The sequence below is a fragment of the Melitaea cinxia genome, chromosome 9 (assembly GCF_905220565.1).
Source record: "Melitaea cinxia chromosome 9, ilMelCinx1.1, whole genome shotgun sequence".
Taxonomy (NCBI): domain Eukaryota; kingdom Metazoa; phylum Arthropoda; class Insecta; order Lepidoptera; family Nymphalidae; genus Melitaea; species Melitaea cinxia.
In genome coordinates, this window is record NC_059402.1 from 7,802,409 (window position 1) to 7,825,448 (window position 23,040).

The 23,040-nt window shown below is 33.9% G+C and overlaps 4 protein-coding genes across 4 annotated transcripts; all 4 read right to left on the reverse strand.

Annotated features, from left to right (window-relative positions):
• Window positions 1-2,830, reverse strand: LOC123656692 (NADH dehydrogenase [ubiquinone] 1 alpha subcomplex subunit 6-like). Its single transcript, XM_045592352.1, has 3 exons — window positions 2,522-2,830; window positions 1,088-1,203; window positions 1-367 (listed from the first exon to the last, which is right to left on the reverse strand). Exons 1-3 carry the CDS (start codon window positions 2,649-2,651, stop codon window positions 239-241), a joined length of 375 nt encoding a protein of 124 aa, XP_045448308.1. The 5' UTR covers window positions 2,652-2,830; the 3' UTR covers window positions 1-238.
• Window positions 2,831-5,344: 2,514 nt separating this feature from the next.
• Window positions 5,345-6,396, reverse strand: LOC123656739 (NADH dehydrogenase [ubiquinone] 1 alpha subcomplex subunit 6-like). The gene is made up of 3 exons (XM_045592400.1): window positions 6,169-6,396; window positions 5,792-5,907; window positions 5,345-5,547 (listed from the first exon to the last, which is right to left on the reverse strand). Exons 1-3 carry the CDS (start codon window positions 6,296-6,298, stop codon window positions 5,419-5,421), a joined length of 375 nt encoding a protein of 124 aa, XP_045448356.1. The 5' UTR covers window positions 6,299-6,396; the 3' UTR covers window positions 5,345-5,418.
• A 1,809-nt stretch (window positions 6,397-8,205) lies between these two features.
• Window positions 8,206-17,173, reverse strand: LOC123656213. The gene is made up of 15 exons (XM_045591917.1): window positions 16,998-17,173; window positions 16,727-16,868; window positions 14,246-14,536; window positions 13,472-13,594; window positions 13,248-13,396; window positions 12,887-12,919; window positions 12,717-12,804; window positions 12,433-12,585; window positions 11,841-11,991; window positions 10,652-10,868; window positions 10,133-10,192; window positions 9,929-10,055; window positions 9,173-9,312; window positions 8,782-8,894; window positions 8,206-8,433 (listed from the first exon to the last, which is right to left on the reverse strand). The coding sequence occupies exons 1-15, from the start codon at window positions 17,043-17,045 to the stop codon at window positions 8,325-8,327; spliced, it is 1,944 nt and encodes a 647-aa protein (XP_045447873.1). The 5' UTR covers window positions 17,046-17,173; the 3' UTR covers window positions 8,206-8,324.
• Window positions 17,174-17,401: 228 nt separating this feature from the next.
• LOC123656214 (putative tRNA (cytidine(32)/guanosine(34)-2'-O)-methyltransferase) lies at window positions 17,402-18,465 on the reverse strand. Its single transcript, XM_045591918.1, has one exon. It carries the CDS (start codon window positions 18,284-18,286, stop codon window positions 17,408-17,410), a length of 879 nt encoding a protein of 292 aa, XP_045447874.1. The 5' UTR covers window positions 18,287-18,465; the 3' UTR covers window positions 17,402-17,407.
• Between the last annotated feature and the right edge of the window lie 4,575 nt (window positions 18,466-23,040).

Sequence of the window (23,040 nt, forward strand, 5' to 3'; positions counted from 1 at the left end):
TTTGAAACAAAACTACATGTCAATTTATTTTAATTTTAGTACATGACAGGACAGACACAGTACGAAGCAATCAGGGTCGCGTAAGCGTAGCTATCAACTTATTTGCCGTTGCCGAACATTAATTATACTCCCGAACTAAAACTATGCGTAATGTATTTATAAATAAAATTTCTGATTATATATTGGTAGTTTTTTTTTGCTAATAACTAATATAGTAGAGAGATCTCTCAAACATTTTTCAATCCAAATTAGCTAAAAATTTTCCAACGAAGTCGCAGGGTTTTGGTTCGTTAGTTGAGTGCCAGTGAGCCATAACGTGACCTTTTTGCTGCCACATATGCGTCATCTCTTTCAAATTTATGAATCCCTAGGAAGATCAATATTAGTCAATTTATGTATGTTTAGAAAAAATAACAGATAGGCATATTTTTCTACGGTAAAGTAATTATTTTCAAATCAAATAAGATAAAAGTCAGTACATACTTGATTTTTTATTATATATACCAGAAGATATTTTTTAAAAATACTATAAACAAAAAAAAAAAAATACCTAAAACTGAACTAAGTATGAAAAATTTAAAAACAGATAATGTCACAATTGTGATAGGTTATTAATAATTTTAGGAAAAACACGTAAGAGTTGTTTTTCTTTTAAACAATATTTAAAACTTAACGATTTCTTAGTCAAAGGAGGGATTTAATTGTAATAACGTATAAATCTATATATATATAAATTTCGGTTCACTATGTATATTAACGATAAACTCCGAAACTACTGAACCGATTTTTATCAAATTTTGTAAGCATTTGTAATTTGGTCCAACTTGGGTTATAAGATAGATTTTATCTCAATTATTGATCTCAACATATGTTATTGCAAATTAAACGTTTATTATCCGACTATAGTGTGCATTTTATTATTATACTCTTTGTTAGTGTGTATTTATCGGTTAGTTCTATGAAATCCTAATATAATATTCATGCTTTATAATGTAATTCAATCTATTATAATTACTGAGCCACAGCAACGCGTGGCTGGGTACTTTAAATAAGAGGAGCTAATAGACATATAGATAAATATTAATACCTTTATGACTAATATATCGATAACTCTCAAATCGGTTACACAAGCATTTCTATAAAAGTATTCCCTTATTTTTTCTCGGCAATTTTCTTCATTTTTTGGTATGTCGAAGTGTTTAACTATATAAAAGAAAAATATTAATATTTTGTTCACATAGTGGCCACAGGGTCGTTTCTATTTGTTAAATTCTCGGAACCAAGCCAGATCAATGACTTGACAATGGTTAATTTAAAAGCTTTGTTAATCTATTAATTCGATTGATTATGTACAAAATTTATAACTTTCAAAACCATATATGTAGAACGATCGGTTATGTAGTTGAGAGAAATTAAAGTAAAACTATAGTATAGTACGTTATAGTTTATTTTATCGATATTTTCTCTATTTTTGGAGGTTACCTGTATGAGATCACTATTAGTGATAGGGCTGCCTTTGCACTTTTTTTAAGTTGTAATATTGTTATTTTTCTTTGTGTCAAATGTGCAATAAAGCGTTGAACAATAATATTAAAAAGTACGTATTTGGACGTGTCTCAAGTACGAAATTGTGACAAACGAAAGTCAATTTATATAAAATCTGTTCAGGAACCTTATTCCACATAAATACACAAAAAAATGTTTTTAACTTTTTAACCGACTTCCAAAAAAGGAGGAGGTTCTTAATTCGACTGTATTTTTTTTATGTATGTTACATCAGAACTTTTGACTGGGTGGAGCGATTTCGACAAATTTTCTTTTAATCGAAAGGTGGTGTGTGCCAATTGGTCCCATTTTTTATTTGAAATCTAACAACTTCTTTTCGAGTTATATCTAATAATGCGTTTTTACTTGACGCTTTTTTCGTCGACCTACGTTGTATTATACCGCATAACTTTCTACTGGATGTACCGATTTTGATAATTCTTTTTTCGTTGAAAAGGAGATATTCTTAGTTTGGTACCATGATAAGAAAACCAGGATCTGATGATGGGATCCCAGAGAAATCGAGGGAAACTCTTGAAAATCCGCAATAACTATTAACTGGGTGTACCGATTTTGATAATTCTTTTTTTGTTGGAAAGAAGATATCCCTAGTTTAGTACCATGATAAGGAAACCAGCATCTGATGATGGGATCCCAGAGAAATCGAGGGAAACTCTCGAAAATCCGCAAAAACTTTTTACTGGGTGTACCGATTTTAATAATTTTTAATTTAATCGAAAGCTGATGTTTGTCATGTGGTCACATATAAATTTTATTGACATCTGATAACTACTTTTTGAGTAATCTTTGATAACGCGTAGTTACTCGTCGATGTGATTGAAGTCAGTTTTTTTTCGTTTGCAAGCAAACACAATTATTTCTCTATAAAATTTTATTCTTGGGGCCAGTCAATTTTGAGCAGATCAGCTAGAAGTAGTTCAACTATTAACTTAATTAATAATTAACAGTTTATTACCTATGTAGGGAATAAAGCGATAATAAGCTCGGTACAAGCTCATCACACGTCTATGCGCTTCACAATAATCAGTTGATAAAACAGGTCTAGCAAGTTTACAACCAGCTCTTAATGTTTCTTTACCTGCCATTGATAAATTATTGACTCTTTTATAAAACTAATTTTAATTTTGTGCAAATGACATTAAATTACAATAAAATTACCAATTCTGTCAAAAGCTGTCAAGCAATAAAATTAGTCATAGGGCTACTGTTTTGATTGAGATTTAAAGAAAATAGTCTTTATATAGTTTGAGTTTTTATATACATGCTCTTAGCATTATATATATATATATATATATATATATATATATATATATATATATATATATATATATATTTATATAAAAATCAATTGCTGTTCGTTAGTCTCGCTAAAACTCGAGAACGGCTGAACGGATTTATCTTATCTTGGTCTTGAAATGTTCGTGGTCTAGGGAAAGTTTAAAGGTGAGAAAAATGCTAATAATTTCCGGGAAAACCCTAAAAACAGCCCTTTTCTTTTTCCCATACAAACGTTTTCTATTTAAAATGTAGAGTCAATTTGAACTTTATTGCTATTTAATAAAATTCATGTTAAATAATATATCAGGGCGCATTTTACATAAGTTATTAATGATTAAATTGTTCTTAATCGTAGACCGCATTTTAATTTAATTTACATAATACAGTGAAAATGGTATGAACTAGCTATTTCACATTACTTATATTCTTGCGGGGGCGTTAACAATGGAAAATTCCCGTTTTTAAACTATTGCTCTAAATATTTGTATATGTATAATTTTCTTTATATATTGCTCTATCGACTCCAAATTTGGTACGAATATCCTATATATGTGACATAGAAATGATCAATGAGCGGATTTCAGGATAACTCATCCCCAATAAGGATTTTGGGGCTGGGCGTTAACAATGAAAATTTTACATGTATGTAACTCCGAAACTAAAGAATCAATTTTTATCACATTTTTTAAGCATCTGTAATTTGGTCTAAGTCGGTGTGTGTCTTCCTGACAGGCCCGAGGGTCTGTCCGGGTACGGGCCTCGAGGTAAACCTCTTTACCCGGGCTTTCTTCACCGGGGCTTCGCCTCCGGGGTCACATGCTTTCGGCCCTATTGGGCCAGGGTCATAATGCCCTTGGGGTCTTCGCCTTAATTATTATTTCCACATCTCATCTTCCGTCCGTTGGTCAGTCCTGGTCTAATGGGTCTCTCTCTTGCTCTGGCTATGTCGGGATGTCCTCCCCCACGTCGTCCGGATCGTCGCCACCACTGCCCGCGCTGGGTCGGCCCGGTGGTGGTTGCAGGAGCTCGCGAGGTAGAGGACGCCTTTCCGGCGGTCTCGCGTGTAGCGGGGCAATCCCGTGGAGGTGTACGCACGCACCCCTGTCCGCGCGGGCGAACATGGCGCGTGCAATGCTGCGGACGTACTCCTCCACGTTGGGCGTCCTGGTGTCTCGATGGAGCACGTCATTCTTGACGTACCACGGAGCTCCTGCAATCAGGCGCAGGCAGCGGTTCTGCTGGACTTGCAATCTTCTGGCCTGGTGCGCCGAGCAGAGAGCGTACCAGGCTGGGGCCGCATACGTCAGGCGCGAGCGGACGTAGGCACCGTAGACCATCAGCTTGGTTCTGAGGAGCAGTCTCGATGTCCAGACGGAGTGGAGTTTCGACCGGGCTGCCGCAGCATGGCTCACCGCACGATTGACGGTGGGAACCATACGCAGCCTCCGGTCGATGTGGACCCCCAGATACCTAACTGAGGTCTTCCACTGTTCGTCCTGGCCTCGGAGTTTGAGCTGACGCAGCGGATTGGGCGTGGCTGGGAATCCACCCCGTCCACCGAGACGAAGAAGCTCCGGCCTTCCAGGATCAACTTGGCCAGGAGCCCGGCGTGCCATACACGGTCGAAGGCCTTCTCCATGTCGAGAAAGGTCTAAGTCGGAAGATATGGTAGTTTTTATCTCAATTTGACCCGATAGGTGGCGCTGCTATTGGTACGTAACTTCGAAACTACTGAACCAATTTTTATCAAATTTTGTACGCGGCTAAACGCTATTTAAAAATAGGGGTTGATCGTAGAGGGTTGAAAATTAGGGTTTGAAAATATATTTTTTAATGTTGTATCATAAAATATAAAATAAAAATTTAACTAAAAATTAAAAAAACATTTTGGGGTGGACTACCCTTAACATTTAGGGGGATGAAAAATAGATGTTGTTCGATTCTCAGACCTACCTAATATGCACACAAAATTTCATGAGAAAAAAGAAAAGAAGTCAAGCCGTTTCGGAGGAGTTGAAAGTAATACTATACTAAATCTTAAGAAATGTTGTTTTCTATATAATATAAGTACATTATAGAGGTGGATATAAGTATCGTCTTACCAGTATACACTCTGTATACAATGTCAAAATAAATTTATATTTTTCTGGGGATATTTAGAAGATGTGTAATTAAGATTAAATTCTTCAAAAATGTACTTGTGTTAAATTATTGGTGACAGGTGTGGAGCGCAGAACTCTTTTCTTCAAATTAATTCTATAACCCAGTCATCATAACACATAACTGATTGATTGATTTAGCCTGTAACATCCCACTGCTGGGCATAAGCCTCTTTCTTCTTTTAGAAAGGGTTGCTGCTTCTAAGCACAGTACATATCTATATAAAGTTTTCATTCCAAAAATTGTCATATAAAACTCACTCATTAATTTTTACTTCTAAAACTAAATAAATTCTCATTAAAAAAGCAAAATAAAAATTCAAAACAATAAAAACTATGTATAGCAGTTGTTGATTTATCTATTCCATATTATCTATACAAATAATTTACATTATTAGGTTTGAACAATAAGTGATTATTCAAGACCGGAGAAGAATTTTGACAAGAAATCTTTAGGTTTCGGTTCTTCAGTTGGTTTGAAAAATGTCATTACATGGCCTTTTTGCTTCCAAGTGTTCACTGTTTCTTTGAGTTCCATTTGACCCTGTTTTAAAAAATTACATTATTCATTTAATACATATCATTTATTCATTCAAAAAATGATCAATAGGCGACCGCAATAATCACACTAATCACGACCACAATACCACAATAAATACAACTGAAGTTTAGAATATGTATCTTATAATTTAATATTTCACTTTTTTTTAATCTTCATGTTATGCATATATATTTTTGATGGTTGGAATAAAAAACCTTGATACTGTTGATGATAACGAAGATATTACCTTGATGACAAGCAAATCAATAACTCTTATATCAGTAACATCTTTGTTTTTCAAAAACATTTCCTTCAACTTTGCACGACATTGTTCCTCCGATTTTGGTATATCAAACTCTTTGACTGGAAAATAGAAAAAAGTAGTTGTATTAGTTATTCAATCTTATTATTAGTGCATATAAAGGAAAATAAGTTATAGAGTAGGAATGTCACGTAATAAAATAGGAAACATATAACTAGAAAGAAGAAACATAATATAACGATCAAATAATTTTATTATAATTTTCTATTATTGTTAGAAGTTACATGCTTTACTAATATACCTATTATATTTAAACGGAAATATAAAATAAAATCTTATTGATGACATAACAGGTTACAAACCTATGTACGGGATTTGACGATACCAAGCTTTATACAAATTTAACACACGCGATCTGGCTTCTGCTTGATTTAAAGAAAGAACTGGTCTTACATTTTTAGTACCAACGCGTAAGGCTTGTTTAGCAGCCATTGTGTGATATTCTCTGAACTAGGCACAGAACATAGGTACAGAATTATGATCATACAGGATTATTTTGAAAATTTTGACATTTGACATTGACATTTTTTTTCTTACAGTAAGGGTGCATTCCACCTAAGCCAATAAGCCCACAACGCCATCGATCACGATTCACGACCGCTAAAATTGCCGTTCCACTAACGTAAAAACATCGCGAGCATTGCGGAATTTTATAAGTGGAACGCATATTTAGGCGCTGTCAAGTATCCGCTGTGTGCTCGCAATAAGGTGGCATGGTAAAAACATGCAGCTGTGGGGGTTGTGTCTTATAGTAGAGTAGTAGTAGCTACTTCGGACAAAGAATTAGTTTAGCTATTCAAAGGAGGAACGCTCCCAGTATCTTCGGAACCTTGCCTAAAGGATTCCTTTTAATAATGTTTTTTAGTTATTATATTATGTATATATAACTTAAGGTTTTTTTTTCATCATTGCAGCCTATAAGGTTTTTTTTTAGTTTAATGTAATTTATCTTATTTATATACTATAATCAAATTAAGCTTTTTACTTCACGCTGTAACACCACTTAATTAATTAATTAGAGTAAAACTTAATTCAATTTGGATTCCCGAGAATTAGTCGTTGCGGTTTTGCCGAATCGAATGAGAGATAACATTCACAATTTGACATTGACAGTTGCTCTTTTTTTAATTCCTTTTGATGAAAGCCAACTCTGACCCACCTATAATTTGTGGGCAAAGTGGGCGCGTGTGGTCGTGAACAGCGACGTCACCTGTCGCTTATTCGCTCGCGATGACCACGGGCCTTAGGTGGAACGATAGAAAGAGCGTTGCAGGCGTTGCGGACGCTCAGTGGAACGCGGCCATTATTTTTACAGAAATGTCTTCCACGACAAAAAAGATATTGCTTTTTGGTTACCTATATATTAGTCTTTACCTATGAAATTGCCGTTGCAGTACCAAAACAAAACCCTAAGCGAAAAATGACCCCTAAGAAAGTGATGGTAACTGTTTGGTGGTCTAACGGCGGTGTAATTCATCACAGCTTCTTACCAAATGGCATGAGCATTACTGCAGATGTGTACTGTTAAGAACTAAACACAATAATGGGAAAGCTCGCACGTCTCCAACTAGCTTTGGTCAATCGCTCGGATCCGCTGCTCCTGCACGACAGCACGCGACCTCATACTGCACAGCAGACGGTCTCCAAGTTACAAGAGCTGGGGTTGGAAGCTCTCCGTCATCCACCGTACTCACCAGATCTTGCCCCTACAGACTTCCACTTTTACCAGAATTTAGATAACTTTTTGGGAGGAACAAAATTCAATATCCGAGAGGATCCGAGGGATTAAGACGGTTAATAACATATATGGCAAAACAACGTTTGCGGGGTCAGCTATAAACATTATAATTTTGTATCATCAGTTACGTGTATTTGGAACCATTACATTTACATTTATTTCAAACTAGCTGACCTCTTTTATCGAAACTGCCCAATAGTAGAGGAGACGTGGAAGATCGACCTTCACTGATCTGATAACTCGATGAGACATATTTTTTTATCAAATATAATTTATAAGCAAACTAGCTATACCAGCGACTTCGTCCGCGTGGAAATAAAAAAAAAATATTGTTCAGATTGCAGAGTTACGAAATAAATAAATTTATACATAGATTTTTTTTTGTATCTCTGCGAACTGAATAAATAACTATTATGTTAAATTCCACGCAGACGAAGTTGCGGCCACAGCTCGTAGAAAGCTTAAATTCTAAAATTGAATCGTAATTTTGGTCCCTAGGCTAAATGAAATAATGGTAATTTTTGCATTACATCCTTAATATTTGTACCTAAATAGGAAGGTTATGTATTGTGTTTATTAATATTAGCAAAAAAACCATTGGTTTAAAAAAATGTATATTTCAACGATTCATATATTCTTTTCTTATTTATTTAGGTACACGTACACTTACTTGATGTCACAAACAATTAAAATGATAAATACTACATCAACACTATTTTCTCATAATGGACATGTTTTTGCCCCGTGTGTCGGAGTTCGTTCAGAACTGTATGGATTTATAAGAAAAGTATCTTTCATACGTCCAGGCATATAAGTGAAATAGATGTCTCTGGAAGTTAAAAAAAATTACAGAAGATTATTACATTAGTTGCGACAACACTTTGGCGCAGTGGTCACAGTAGTGACTGTTGCGCTGGCGGTCGCGTGTTCGATCCCCGCTCACGACAAATATTTGTATTGGCCATATATTGTTTGTCGTGGTCTGGGCGTTTGTGCATGTGTATTGTGTGTATTCCCGGACCCCCAACAAGAAAATCCTACTGGGGGCCGTTGAGTGTGAAGCGTTTATTTCTACCTTCCCAGAGAGACTTCGTTCTGTCAAAAGTTTTTAGTAAAAAATGTTATTTTTTTTTCAGTTATGTTACCTAGTATTAACGATGAAATAACTTCTACTTACAAAAAGGCTTTGCTAGCATAAGCATCATACTTCATAGTCGACCACCATAGTCTAGTTTGATTGAGTTGCATTAGTCTATTTCTAGTCACAAAATCGTTTAAAAGTATTTCAAACTAAAAGAGAGAGAAAAAATATTTTATAAATTTATTTTTTATTTTATTATACAAAATTATATTGTTTGTTTTACTAAATCGATAGCTTCTACGCACAAAGTCGGAACTTAACTTTAGTATTTGTAATCAATGTCTATATTTACTATTACTACTACTACTAAGATATGGAGTAAGGGGTCACATAGTTCTAATGATATAAAAGCATTTTCCTAAAAAACTGAGTCCTAACGTTATCCGTAGGAAGAATCGAAATAATAAAAATAATAGATAGAGGATACCAATTTTTGAATGACGTGTCGATGAGACCAATTCATGTGTTTTAATTGCTTCAGTGTAAATGGTATTCTATAAGCACGAGCTCTAAAATCCATGTGCTTAAGATCAAGCCATCTGCGCTGAGATTGTAACAAGAGTTTTTCTGAAAAGTAATTTAACAGATATAGATTCAACGGTTTTCTGAGTCTTGAAATGGATCTATTTGAGACTAATTGTCAGAGAAAAACTATTACTCTAATGTGAAGTATTGAATGAAGTGTACCTAATTTATGATACATTATTTTAAACATTTTTGAATATCATATCAAAAACGCATAGCTTAATTGGCTAGAGCGCCGACACGGAGACGCGGGTTCGAATCCCGCTGGAGCGGTCAATTTTTGATATGATATTCAAAAATGTTTAGAATTCCTAATGTCTGGGTAACACAAAAATAAAATCGTACATATTATACATTATTTTTCTAAGAAGGTACAACATACGAGTACGGCTATAGATGAAATAGAATAAGATTCTAAAATACACTTTAATAGCATTTAAAATACGAAAGAAAATTAACGAAATCGCGTAAAAACATCAAGCATTGGATATTATGCGTACCTACTTATTACACCCATTGAGTTATGGCTTCGTAATGATTTGGGTTGGGTTGAAGAGTTGAGAAGTAAAGTAGAGAACTAAGAGAGTTAATTAAATGTGACAACTAAAGCTTTTTTGATGAAGAAAAGCTTTTTTTTAACATTTTTATCTTAACTTACTGTCGTGAGCGGGTGTTAAGTCACCTTTTACCCTTTTCCTGACCCACTCTTGTAGATTGTTTAAAAGATTTGCTTTTGGTAAGTGAGGTATCAAAAGTGGAGTATCCGATAATTCTGCTAAAAATGCCTAAAATGATTTGCTTTTTTATTGATGTTTGTTATTTTTCTTAATATTTTACAATAAATAAATAAATCGTGAGATACCGCAAGTAACTCTTTCTCTTTAAGCCCGGAAGGCGATATTGTTGGTATCGAAGGCTCAGGCTGTAAAAATACGTGAGTAATTTATATTCCTAGTAATTAGTTAGCAAACAAAAGGAACAATAATTGATAATGAAAATAAATAAAATTTTGCTTGTACTGATTTTAGGCCACATTTCTCTGAAAAGGAAAGTAGCTTTATCTCATTTGCTTATTTCATTTAACGTTTGTAATAAAACTATTTGTAATGAAACTTTTATAAGTATCATTTTAATGATGTGTCAATAATAAATAAAGTCTGCGTATTCGCAGAAGCTATTATAAAGCTATATTACTTCCCCTTTTTTAAGGTATGTATTACAGTTATGTCGTCATTTCGAAGGCAAAACTAAAACTTCTGTATTTGACTTGTACTAACAGAAGAACAATTTCCGAAAATTGCACAAGGTGCCTGACTGTGACAAATAAAATATTTCAAAGAATAATTATCATTTACATATTTCTACATTTTAAAAATAGTACCGTGGGCTCTGCAGACATTAATGCTTCTCTGACTGTGTCCCGGATAAAATCCTCCATCGGATCTAACTGATACACTTTGGCGCTATCTAACCAATGTTTGCCGTGTCTTGTCGCTTGATAGAAGTATTTTTCTCGGGCCTTTCCTTCATGATAAAAATCATAAAGGTGACCGCATTTACATTTAGATTCATTTAAATATGTCATTACTACATCTTCCCTGTAATTTTAACTTAATTTATTACGAAACAATTTCATTTATTTTAAAAATAATAAGCTATAAATTTTTATAATTAATCACCGATAATATAATTTTGTTATACAATGTTAACAGCAGTTTTTGAAATACACAGACCGACGACGGGTAGCAGCATTCGACAAAGCCAGCCCTGCGGTCACCAACCCGCCTGTCCAGCGTGGTGACTATGGGCAACACACATTGTTCACGCCATTTTTGGCGCGAACTTGTGGAGGCCTATGTCCAGCAGTGGACTGCGATAGGCTGAAGTGATGAACAGCAGTTAACTCGATTTAACAATCGGTATCTTCATTTAATATGCCGTGTTTGAAGTTTAACGGTTCGCGAGTAAATCGAGTCGATTTTCGGATTTTGGAATCGGGTTTTAGATTTCACAGATGTAAAGAAGGTAGCCTACTCTAACGGGTTAACTGTACGTAATTGGTTGTTAGCAAGAGTACTACAGAAGGTGCTATGCCTCTTCTAAAGAAAAACAACTAGCGTTTATTACGCCACGCTGTAACATTAAAGAAATAAATAAATATCGTATAATATCGTATAACACACATGGTCGTCTGTTCCTATGGTAAGCAACTTAATGCTTGTGTTACAGGTAACAGCCGACTGTTATAAATATTTATTTTGATAAACATACATAGAAATAATACATATATAAATACAAATATTATATTACACCCAGACTCAGGCGGAAATCGAACCGGCAACCCGCAGAACAGAAAGCAGGGCCACTACAAACTGCGCCAACGGGCTAGTCAAATCATTGAGTCAATCATTGAGGTTCCCTTGAGATAATTTTCTTCGTTGACGAGCAAGAAATGAATTATAAAGGTAAATGTCACCCTAGAAAACTCAACAAAGTTGGACTGTATGAGCTTGTCTACTTTAATGATATACCTAAATATTTCAGAACGTCTGAAAAGTTACTTAACCTACCATTTAGACAGACATTCACAGTTAGCGTCACATATTTCTTTGACTTCCTTCGGGAATTTCCAGTATCCGTGTATGTTGGTGACATATTCACCATTGAAACAAGCTATTCCATCGTTTATGGGTATGTAGCCCGTCGGTAGCAAGGCAACACCTTTGATAATATATAATACTTGACGTATAGAAATAAATGATATATAAAATATTGAAACTAAATTAGGGTAGTATGACAATACCGCCATAGACATACAAATTTTAAGTGAAAAATGATGTCTCAACATCCTTTACTTTCTTTAACGGATATGAGTTGGCACAGTGGTCACAGCAACTGGCTCAATCACTAGCGGTTGCGAGTTCTATCCCCGCATTAACAAATGTTTGCGTGCATAAGACGTATAGGTAGGTCGTTGTCCATATATGAGATGTACTTGTATGTACAATTTTATTATAGAATTTTTACAGCGATATGTTTGATTTGATGTCTGCTGTGTGGTTTCGGCAGTAAAGAATATATCCACCCCCTCTTTCCCCGTGGGTGTCGTAAGATTCGACAATTACGTAAGGACAGATAGAAATATTAAGATACATGACTTACTATTTAATAAAAACCGAGGTTTTCCTCCTACAAACGCAACTCCTCCAACGTTATATTGAACATTTTTATAAGGTGATTTAAATTTAGGTTTCGCTTTCTTTTTTAACATTTTAAGTTTGTTTACGTAGGCGACCATTTTTGGGTCGGTGTTGCCTGAAAAGAAATTTAATTCATTATTCAAGTTTTCGATACAAACTTATAATTTGTTTATTTATCTTTAAAATAGTAGATACCAACTCGGCTTAAAACTTTCAATAATTTTATCTTAAAAAATGACTACTAACGTAATGTACTAGGAGGTTCCCAAAATTTGTATTTACAAATTCTTTCTGCTTGTTTCTCCTTTTTATTTCTTTCTTTGCGTTTTTCAAGCTTAAAAAAGAGCAAGATCAAATTAAAATAATACCTTAAATAGTGTCAAAAATATTAAGTATCACTAGCCGTAGACACTTACAAAATCAAGATTCTTACAAAGTCTCTCGTAACTCTGGAAATAATACTGAAAGTTAATATTTTTATTCATGTATACAAAATGTTTGACTCCTCAGTGCGTTTTTAAATCATTCTATTCCTTGTAGAATGTTACATTGTAATTTATAGCCGTACTTACGCTCTCATTGGACGGTTATGCAGAAATACCTTGCCAGACTAAATAAACTGACAAAGTAAAATTTAAAAACAGCGAGGAAGCTTTTCTTCGCGTGAAACATGGTCTGTAATACTCCTATAGAACTCCCTATTTGAAAGAATGCAGTTAGGAGTCAAACATTGTATATATTTTTATTTTTACTTTAACGTCTTTTATTGTAAAGTACCTCATCACTTCGTAGTCTAACTTTGTATCCAAGAGGCAGAGGCTTTTTCTTTGTTTGTTCATTTTTAGAGTGATTACTATAACATGGTATGTAACACTTTTGAAGATATTCTCCGTAACGAACGTTCGGTTGAGTATTTTTCCGTGGTTCTAAAAAAGTAATCCGAAAAAGAGAATTACTCGTTTAAAGTATAACTTCAATTCCAAAATAAATATAAAACTAACTCTTCTCTGAAATTGTTGATGGCGGCTTCGGAGCATACGTTAATTTTTCTAACCTCTCTATACATTCACCTAAGTCAATAAATACTAAACAGGACATCAAAATCATGGCATTCATATCGTATTCTGAAAATATAGCAAATAATACAAACAAAATTAAAATAACTGTAACGTGATGTCTATACATACCTATCAGAGGAAAGCGGTTACTTCAATAGCAGTGACAGGTTATAAAATATGTACCACAGTTTTTTTTTTGTCTTAACTTACGTTCTTCTACTTGCTATAGTTACGGACATAATTTTTCGTAGAGTGATATAACTTATGTGTAGAAAAATTCGTGAATATCGACGATATTTGTAAATTTGTACCCCTTTGTCAGTATATATCATTATCACATAAATTTAAGACAATATTAAATGTAAAAAAGGTATAACTTAAAGTTTTTTTCGTAAATTACGTATTTACCGGAAAGAAAAACTAAAGTAAGTAGGTTTAGGTATTGATAGAGAATGTCTACTACAAAAGAAGATACTCCAGTAGAACCTAGAAGAATTTTTTAAATCTTGTTTTTACTCTCCTGTAAAATTATGATTTTCGACTTGCGTCACTTGTCACGGGAGGCACAGAATTATTACCGAATAAGGAAATTTTATAAGGATTTAATTTTACATAACAGTTTTTTACTTATTCAGTAAAACTATTGAGCCACTTAACTTATAAGACGATGTTTTGTTGAATACTTTTAGTCTGATAAAAAAAATTGTTTAAACTAACCCGCACGTAATTCACTCGGAGGACGTTTGTAGTATGCAGTATATAGATTCCATATAAATACCCCAGGATCTTGAATGGAGTTTGTCATTGCTTTCATAAGAACAGGTTTTGAAATTTTCAATGTGATACCCAAATCTGATAAGGATTTTCTAGTTCTTATAGGCAAATCTTCTAATAAATCTTGGTGAATATTTGATTTTAGCGCATACAAAACTTTTCTCTGGCTGCTTGATAGTTCATAGTACCACGGTGGTCCAGCCTCCCGAGTTAATCTCCTTAACTTACGTTTCTCTTAACATTATTAAAAATATGGAAATTAAAACGATTATTATTTTTGTATTAATTAAAACTTTGTAGTGGCCCTATTATCAGTAGGTTTAACATTTAAGGCATTGATTTAACCTTTTACTGCGTATATGCGGTTTCCTCAACTTCTGTATTTTTTTTTCTTATGTAATAGTGCAAAAATAATAACCGAAAACAACCAATATGGTATCTTTAAATTTTTCTTAGTACCAAAATATATATATATATATTTTTTATTAATAGATAATCTTGGCCCATTTTGTATTATAACAGACTACACGAACAGAAGACGTCAACTTCATCTCTACTTAAAAGTTCCGTTTAAAAAAATTAATACAAAACCTAAGTAGGTTAGATGTAAAATGTAGGTAAGTTTCAGTTAATTAAAATTTGTTTGGTCACCCGACTTCAAAGAAAGAAAGAGGTTCTCAATTCGACTGTCTTTGTTTATGTATGTTACCTCAGAGTTTTGTACTGGGTGGATAGATTTCGGTGATCTTTTTTTAATCGAAAGATTGTGTTTGTCATGTAGTCCAATTTCAATTTAATCGAGATCTAACGGGTACTTTTTCGGTTATCTCTAATTATGCGTCTTTACTTGAATATTTTTACGCCTATACGTTGTATTTACGTACTGGTCGATGCAATTGAAGTTGGTATTTTTTCGTTTGCAAGCAAACACAACATAATAAGTGATCGAGTTAGATCTATTTTAGAGGCCAGAAAACACGATGTATTGCATATTACCTCGTATAGTCCGAATACATACGAAACTATACCATATGGTTCCGTCAAAGAAACCCACTGATTCATACGAAGCCATATCTGATCTCAATGTTTTTTCAGGACGTGAATTTTTTTTCAAAGCCATAAAACATACCTTTTTTATTTCGATTCATTCATAATTCATGCAGTAATGGGTTAACTTACTGTTGCAGAAATAAAATAACCTATCCACACACTCATCATGGGTGGATGGAGGATCAGGATTAACTTAGCTTTCAAGTAGTGAAAGAATTTTTACATTAGTTCAGTAGTTCCATAGAGATCCATCCAACAAACAAACTCACAAAAATTTTTCCTCTATATAATATTACCAGCCGACCTGAAGAACTTCGTACCGCCTTACCGTTTCTTCTTGAATATAATAATTATATATATCGATATAAAAATCTTTCAAGTTGGATCAAACTGCACACGGTGTGCAAATTTAATTAAAATCGGGTACCTAGAAGTTTAGGAGTCCATCGAGGACAAACAACGTGACGCGTAATTTAAAATAATATATTAAGACTAGCTTCTGCGCATGACTTCGTCCGCGTGGAACAGAGGCGCGCGCAATACTTGATCATTATTTTGCTGCGATGTTATTTTAAAACTGCGATATCTCTTGAGATACTCATTGAAATCGAATAATGTAAAGGGCTATTTCGTTTTAAATTAAATACTTGTAATGAATAACCTATTTATTTAAATAAGGATTAATATCATGTTTATAAAAATATCTTCGCAAATAATGCATTATGTTAGAACAAACTTGGTTAGCATAAGAAAAGTTATAGTGAGCCAACCTTAAAAGATAGATAGCTGTCTCGGATTTTTTTAGAACTTTTAAAGAGGATCAATCCTGTCATACATGATTTTTGCGAAACTTTAACTGTTTTCACAGCGCACGCAGCGGAAGCTCTCAAAAGGAAAAAAAAGAACCCCCGATTTTGAAACATTCTTCAATGGTGCTCCGCTCCTTTTGGTCTTAGCGTGATGATATATAGCCTATAACCTTCTTCGATAAATGGGCTATCTAACACTAAAATAATTTTTCAAATCGGCCAAGTAGTTTCTGAGATTAGCGCGTTCAAACAAACAAACTCTTCAGCTTTAAAATATTAGTATAGATTAGTATTCGATTCTGGCGTTATTTTAGAGTAATTACGGTTATGATCTACATACTGTCATTATGGCGTAATCAGTTTGCGTCGTCATAAATTAATAGAACGCCATTGGCATGTCACTATTACCACGTTATGTTGTTACCAAAATCAAACATTATGATGGAATCAACTACTTCATTTTAAATAAAAATGACTGAATCTGTACAACCAGATTAGTCTTTATTGCCTTAAACTTATTTAAGTAGTAACGTAATATATATAAAAAAATACTCTTAACAGTTACCTTCACAATAATAATAATATTTTAAATCTTTTAGAAACTTCAACCATTTACCAACTTTTTCGTTATATGGTTTTTTATCAATATTGTTTCTCATTTCTCTTTCTAAGTAAACCCATACTGGTTCTTTAGGATCATAAATTTTCTTAAAAAAATTAGATAGTGCTTTAGTGTTTGAAATAAATTCAGAAGAAATTAAACAAGTTGTAGTTTACTTTATTGGATAATTTCAAATATTAATTAATATAAGTTGTGACAATAAAATAACCTTTACCTTTTTTTTAAGGAACTTTTGTACTGTTGGCATTTTATAATTAGCCATATTTAATATATATCACTTATAAATTTAGGATAAAACTAGAATTTTGTGCAATAACTAACTACATGAAAAAAAAAATTTACTTTCAGACTACATAAATTTTGACAATTTTTTTTTTAAATAATAAACCGCCAGGTGGGTAACTATATGGTGGTGGTATATATATTTTTAGTTTAATAAAGAGTTTTGTTTCATTTTCAAAAATAAATTATTCACAATATATAAAAACATCTAATATTTGTGTTAGATAAGAGGATGGTGCATAAGCTTTACATTTAAAAAATAAAATTTCTCATTTTAAGATAAGTTCAATAAATTATAGATCAAAATTTGTGATTATAGGGAAAAATAAAAAAATATTTCAATTAAGTTTTATTTATTTGTATGGATTTAGTTTTTTCTAATATTTCTTTATAAGGTGGATCAATTGGTTTCTGGACAGGTTCCATATATTCATAAGAATCTTGTCCTTCCAACAACAAAGGATATGATGTGTCAGAATCATAGGCACTCAGATCACCGCATGCGTTAAATGGTACTATAAACCTATTAGGCCCTGTGAATTGATTGAAGTCACAATATTTATGATCAAGCAATGGATTAACCATGGTAGGTATATAATCTGGAGGTGGGTTATAATTCTGACATATAACAAAAGCTTCAATACTTGAATTCCTTGAACTTCTCGGTTTTGAAACTGTTACAAATTCGAAAAAAAGCTTCAACTGTGAATACAATAAAGTTACATCTTTTCCTCTGAATATTTTTGCCACAAAGACACCACCAGCTTTCAGTACATGTGTTGTTATATTTAATGCGGCGAGAAGAAGCTGTGATTGGACATACTCATCTATATCATGCAAGCCTGTGACGTCTGGTGCTCCGTCGCAGACAACTAAATCTGCTTTTAGGCCTTCGAATTCTTTGATAATTTCATTTGCTGTTGATAACTTTGTAATATCTCCTTGTATTTGTTTGACACCAGGAAGCGATGCCATAGCTTGTAAATCCACTGCAACTATTTTTACATCATCTTCATTTTTAGCATTTTTACGCAGTTTTTTGGTTAACACTTGACTCCAACTACCTGGTGCGGCACACAAATCTACGGCTCGCAATACACCGTCAAAAATATTATATTCCTCATTAATTTGTAATAGTTTAAAAGCGCTTCTGGCTCTCCAACCTTCCTCTTTAGCCAATCTGTAGTAAATGTCTCTTTTGTCCTTCGAAGTTTTTCCCATTTTACTTTATTTTGTTGAATATTTTACTTACATTTATTTACTAATTTATGTAAAATTAGGTTAGCGTTAGCAGACAAAGGTTAGCAGAGATTACTGTATAGTGTTTATATAATGTACTCTGTGGGACCCACCCTATATTACATTACTTGGTCTATGGTGGGACCACTGATCCTGTTCAAAAAATCCAAGAAGAAATCCTTACGTCCACTTAAGGATTTTATGCACTAGCAACATCACTTGCAAAAACTCTTCATTGGGCGCGTTCCACCTAAGGTCCACAACGCCAACGCTTATGACTGCTGAAATTGCCGTTCCAGTGACTGGATCGGCAATTTCAGCAGTCATAAGCCGTTCCACTAATACAAAAAACGCCGCGGGCGTTGTGGGCGAATTTTATAAATGGAACGCTTATTTAGGTGAATTGGGCACTGTCAGGAGTCAGCTTTGTGCTTGCAATATGGCGGCATGGTGAAAAAATGCTGCTGTGAGGGTTGTGAGTGAATATTTCGCATGGATTCATCACTTCAGCCTATCGTAGTCCAGTGCTGGCAATAGGCCTCAAGCTCAAACCTCAGGCCACAAGCTCGCGCCAAAAATAACTTGAACTCATATGTGTTCCCCATAGTCAACACGCTGAGCGGGCGGGTTGATGACTGCAGGGCTGGTTTTGTCACACTGAAGACGATGCACTGCCCGTCTTCGACATGTGTATTTCAAAGCCACGCCTCTTACGACACACACGGAAAGAGAGGGGGTTATATTTCTCTATGCTCCATGTAACATTTACAATTTAACATTGACAGTTGGTTTTTTAAAATTCCTGCCATGTTTTGTTGAAAGCCAACTTTTGCCCACCTATATTTTGTGGGCGAAGTGGGCGCGATGCGGTCGCGAACAGTGACGTCATCTATGATGTCGAGCATCCGCTCGCGATGACCGCGGGCCTTAGGTGGAACAATAGAATGGGCGCTACAATAGTTGCGGACGCTTAGTGGAACACGGCCATTGTCTACGTCTTCACCAGTTGTGGATAACATTATTTGACGAACGGCGTTATAAATAGACCTTTACAGCGGGAGTTAGAATATGCCAAAAGGATCTGTTTCTCCCACGCTCTTATTCACAGGTCAGGCAACTAAGCCCAATTTCAATGGTGAGAGATTAGTAGGTACGATAATGTCATAACTTTAGACCGTTGTACGTTTATACCATAGTACTCTGTGTACTTCACTGCTATTGCTGTATGCGGTCACGTGGTGCGGTGCGTACTGTTCACGCCAGTTGGCTGACCCTTCATTATAATTGGTTATATTGAGTGACGTTTTATTGTAATTGGTTATATTTTAAAACATAAATGCGTGACGTGTAATAGAAAAAGAGACAAAATTTTATTGTGTTCATTGCACAGCACACCAAGCGATAGTCATGCCTCTGGCGGCTGTACGCCATTAAGCCGACGTACCCCCACCACTGTAGTTGCCCGACCCGTGTATAAGACCGTGGTTTGATGGTTTCTCCTCAATTAATGAACTGCAACTTTAAGATTATTATTACATATATTAATATGCGAATAGAAATGTCTCATAAATATGGATTAAATATAGATTCGGTGGTAAAATTAAGAATGATGAATTGGAAATCTTTGTCATTTTACTGACGGATACTGTCATCCGTCAAACAGTGAATTATTTTTTTTTTTTTTTTTTGGATTTTATGACATGGTATCTATAAAGTGAATTGGTGAAACAGGCCTTATGTCATTAAATTCAAAGTTTTTTTTTTTTTTTTTTATGGACTGCACGTTAGTGCATTGCCAATGACGAGCAGGAATTAAGAAAAATGTTCAAAAATTGTGGATAACGGACAAGAGGAATTTATGAGAGGATTCAGAACAGGATAGGAAGAAACAAAATAATATATTTTATGATGAAAAGGAAAAAATAAAAATAAATAAAAAAACATATACAGTATATTAAATGTCTATATTATTAAGAAATATATAATCCAATAGAATTTTATATATATCATACTTTCTAGAAGACAATAAACAATTTATAGATGTAGGAAAAGGAATTTTATATTTAATCAGTGACTCTAGGAAACGGGAGCGGTTGAAAAGTGGACAAGAGAATAAAAGATGGTTAATATCCCCCGTTTCATAACCACAAAAACAGGACGGACTGGAAATAATTTTAAATCTAGCCAGATGGTGTGGAGAACAAGTGTGACCAAGCCTTAGTCTCGATATTATGCTACAGCCTTTTCTATTAAAATCCATATTATAAAACCATGGTTTTACCAAAATTTCAGATTGTAAACTATAATAATACGTTCCTTTTTGCCTACTACTATGATCATAGGACTCTTGCCACGACTTATCCATACAAAGTTTGGGCAAAGTTAATAAATCTGGGTAGGAAATTTTATATGGAAAAAGGTCACCACTTATTGTAGCTTCTCTAGCCAGAGTATCTGCTCTAACATTTCCCTCTATTCCACAATGGCTAGGGATCCAAGCAAGCGTTATTAAAATGCCTTTCTCAGTGCACTCCATTAATAATTGTCTAATGCCAAATATATAAGGATGCTGTTGTTTAATTTTAAAAGGATTCTTGACAAGAGCTTGAATAGAACTTAATGAATCTGTGAAAACTATGGATTTTTTAAGTTTAGCTAACCTTATATATTCTAAAGCTTTTAAAATTCCTAAGCATTCCCCAGAGAATACTGTACATTCAGGAGGGAGTTTGATTTTTTGAACAATATTATATTGAAAGTGAAAAACTCCTACTCCGACATTACTATTGGCAAAATGTTTTGACGCATCTGTGAAAATATAATGATAATCGCTAAATCGTGTTTTAATTATTCTTTTAAATTTTTCATCAGCCCTAAAAGAATTTGTTTTTTCTATGTCAAAGTTTACAACATTAGGACTAGAAGTAAGGGCATTGTATGAACAAGAGAAAATTGGTAAATTACAAGAGCTTTGAATTGGAGCGGAAAGAGATTTCAATTTAAAATAACTTGTAACTAAACACGGGTTTGGTTTATTTGTCCAATACGAACTATTAGAAACAAAGTAAGCAAGTTGTTGGAGCTTTGCAATAATTGGATGATCAGTGACTTGAAGGCAGCGAAAAAGGTATTTGTCTGCCAAATATTGACGACGTAAATGCAAAGGAGGGTCACAGCATTCAGCCTGTAAAGCATTAATAGGGCTAGTTTTCATGGCCCCACAGATGATCCTAAGACATTTACTTTGAATTTTATCCAATGCTTTAAATCCCGACATTGACCCAGGTTCTAGCAAGAAGGTGCCATATTCTAATATGCTACGTATTAATGCGTTATATATCAATTTTAAGTAAAAGGGATGGGCACCCCACCATACACCTGCAAGACATCTCATAATATTTAGATTTCTCTCACATCTATTTATAATAAAATTAAAGTGAGGAGTTCCTGAAAGCTTTTCGTCTAAAATAATACCTAAAAATTTATGATGGTTTTTTTGCGGTATAATACTATTGTCATAAGTCACATGAAGTAATGGAGCTCTACGCATTCGATGAAAAAGAACGACGGAGCTTTTTGGTGGTGATAAATCGAGACCATGATTATCTAACCACCGTTTAAGATAACACAGAGATTCCGTTAATTTCGCAGACGCATCATCAATATTATTTCCTTTTATGTATAAAAGTAAGTCATCCGCATATTGCAAAACATCAACATTCTTGTCAATTGCTAAATCTAAATCATGGGTATACAAATTGAACAACAAGGGGCTTAAAACTGACCCTTGAGGTAAACCTTTGGTGAGGATTCTTAAATATTTTTGGTTATTATTGTAAAAAATAATTGATCTATCAGTAAGCATATTTATTATAAATGAAATAATTTTGCTGGGGATTTTAAGACTGAATAATTTTTGTCTTAGTATTGATACAATGACATTATCATAGGCATTCGACAGATCTAGGAAGGCTGAAAGCACAAATTTATTTACAGAAAAAGCTAATCTTATATCCGAAGTATATATACCTATATTGTCGTACGTGCTTTTATTTCGCCGAAAACCAAACTGGGACGAAGAAAGAAGAGAGTTACTTTCTACGAACCACTCAAGGCGATTTTTAACTAAATGTTCAATTATTTTTAAAAGGACTGATGAAAGAGCTATGGGGCGATATGAGGATGGGAGGAGAGGATCCTTGTTTGTTTTTAATATAGGGATAATAAGTTGACATTTCCATTCTAATGGGATATTGCCAGACTGAAAAATAGTGTTTAATATTTTTAGGTATATTGTCAAACTATTGTCATTAAGATGGGAAATAAATGAGTAATATATACCATCAGGTCCAGGGGCAGAGTCTGAGACATAAGATAATACATTTTTTAATTCCGTTTTGCTAAAGGAAGAATTTAATCCTGGAGATTCGTCATGTTCGTCTGCTATGCTATTTTTGTCTAATAGGTTAATATTTATGTTAACTGTTGGAGGAGCAAGTTTATCTAGAAAATCATTTGCTATACTGCTGGGGAGTGATACAGAATGGGTTGTATTATATGCTGACTTGAATCTTCTTATCTTTTTCCATACATCTGATGGAGGAGTATGAGGAGATAAGGAGGAGCAGAAATTTCTCCAACCATCACATTTTTTTCTTTTAAAAAGTAATCTAGTACTGTTTACAATATTTTTTAGTGACAGATAGTTTTCCAAACACATATTGTTATTATATTTT

Bases quoted from the DNA above. Each gene is read 5' to 3' on its own strand.
- LOC123656692 (XM_045592352.1), bottom strand. From the start codon at position 2,651: ATGGCAGGTAAAGAAACATTAAGAGCTGGTTGTAAACTTGCTAGACCT. The intron at 1,204-2,521 runs GTAATAAACTGT...TCTTTTATATAG, and splicing joins TCGCTTTATTCCCTACATAG to TTAAACACTTCGACATACCA. The intron at 368-1,087 runs GTATTAATATTT...TGATCTTCCTAG, and splicing joins TCGATATATTAGTCATAAAG to GGATTCATAAATTTGAAAGA.
- LOC123656739 (XM_045592400.1), bottom strand. From the start codon at position 6,298: ATGGCTGCTAAACAAGCCTTACGCGTTGGTACTAAAAATGTAAGACCA. The intron at 5,908-6,168 runs GTTTGTAACCTG...TCTATTTTCCAG, and splicing joins TCGTCAAATCCCGTACATAG to TCAAAGAGTTTGATATACCA. The intron at 5,548-5,791 runs GTAATATCTTCG...TTTTTAAAACAG, and splicing joins TTGATTTGCTTGTCATCAAG to GGTCAAATGGAACTCAAAGA.
- LOC123656213 (XM_045591917.1), bottom strand. From the start codon at position 17,045: ATGGCTAATTATAAAATGCCAACAGTACAAAAGTTCCTTAAAAAAAAG. The intron at 13,595-14,245 runs GTTAGTTTAAAC...CTATATTTTCAG, and splicing joins TCCGAGTGAATTACGTGCGG to AATACGATATGAATGCCATG. The intron at 8,434-8,781 runs GTAAGTAGAAGT...TTTAACTTCCAG, and splicing joins TATGCTAGCAAAGCCTTTTT to AGACATCTATTTCACTTATA.
- LOC123656214 (XM_045591918.1), bottom strand. From the start codon at position 18,286: ATGGGAAAAACTTCGAAGGACAAAAGAGACATTTACTACAGATTGGCT.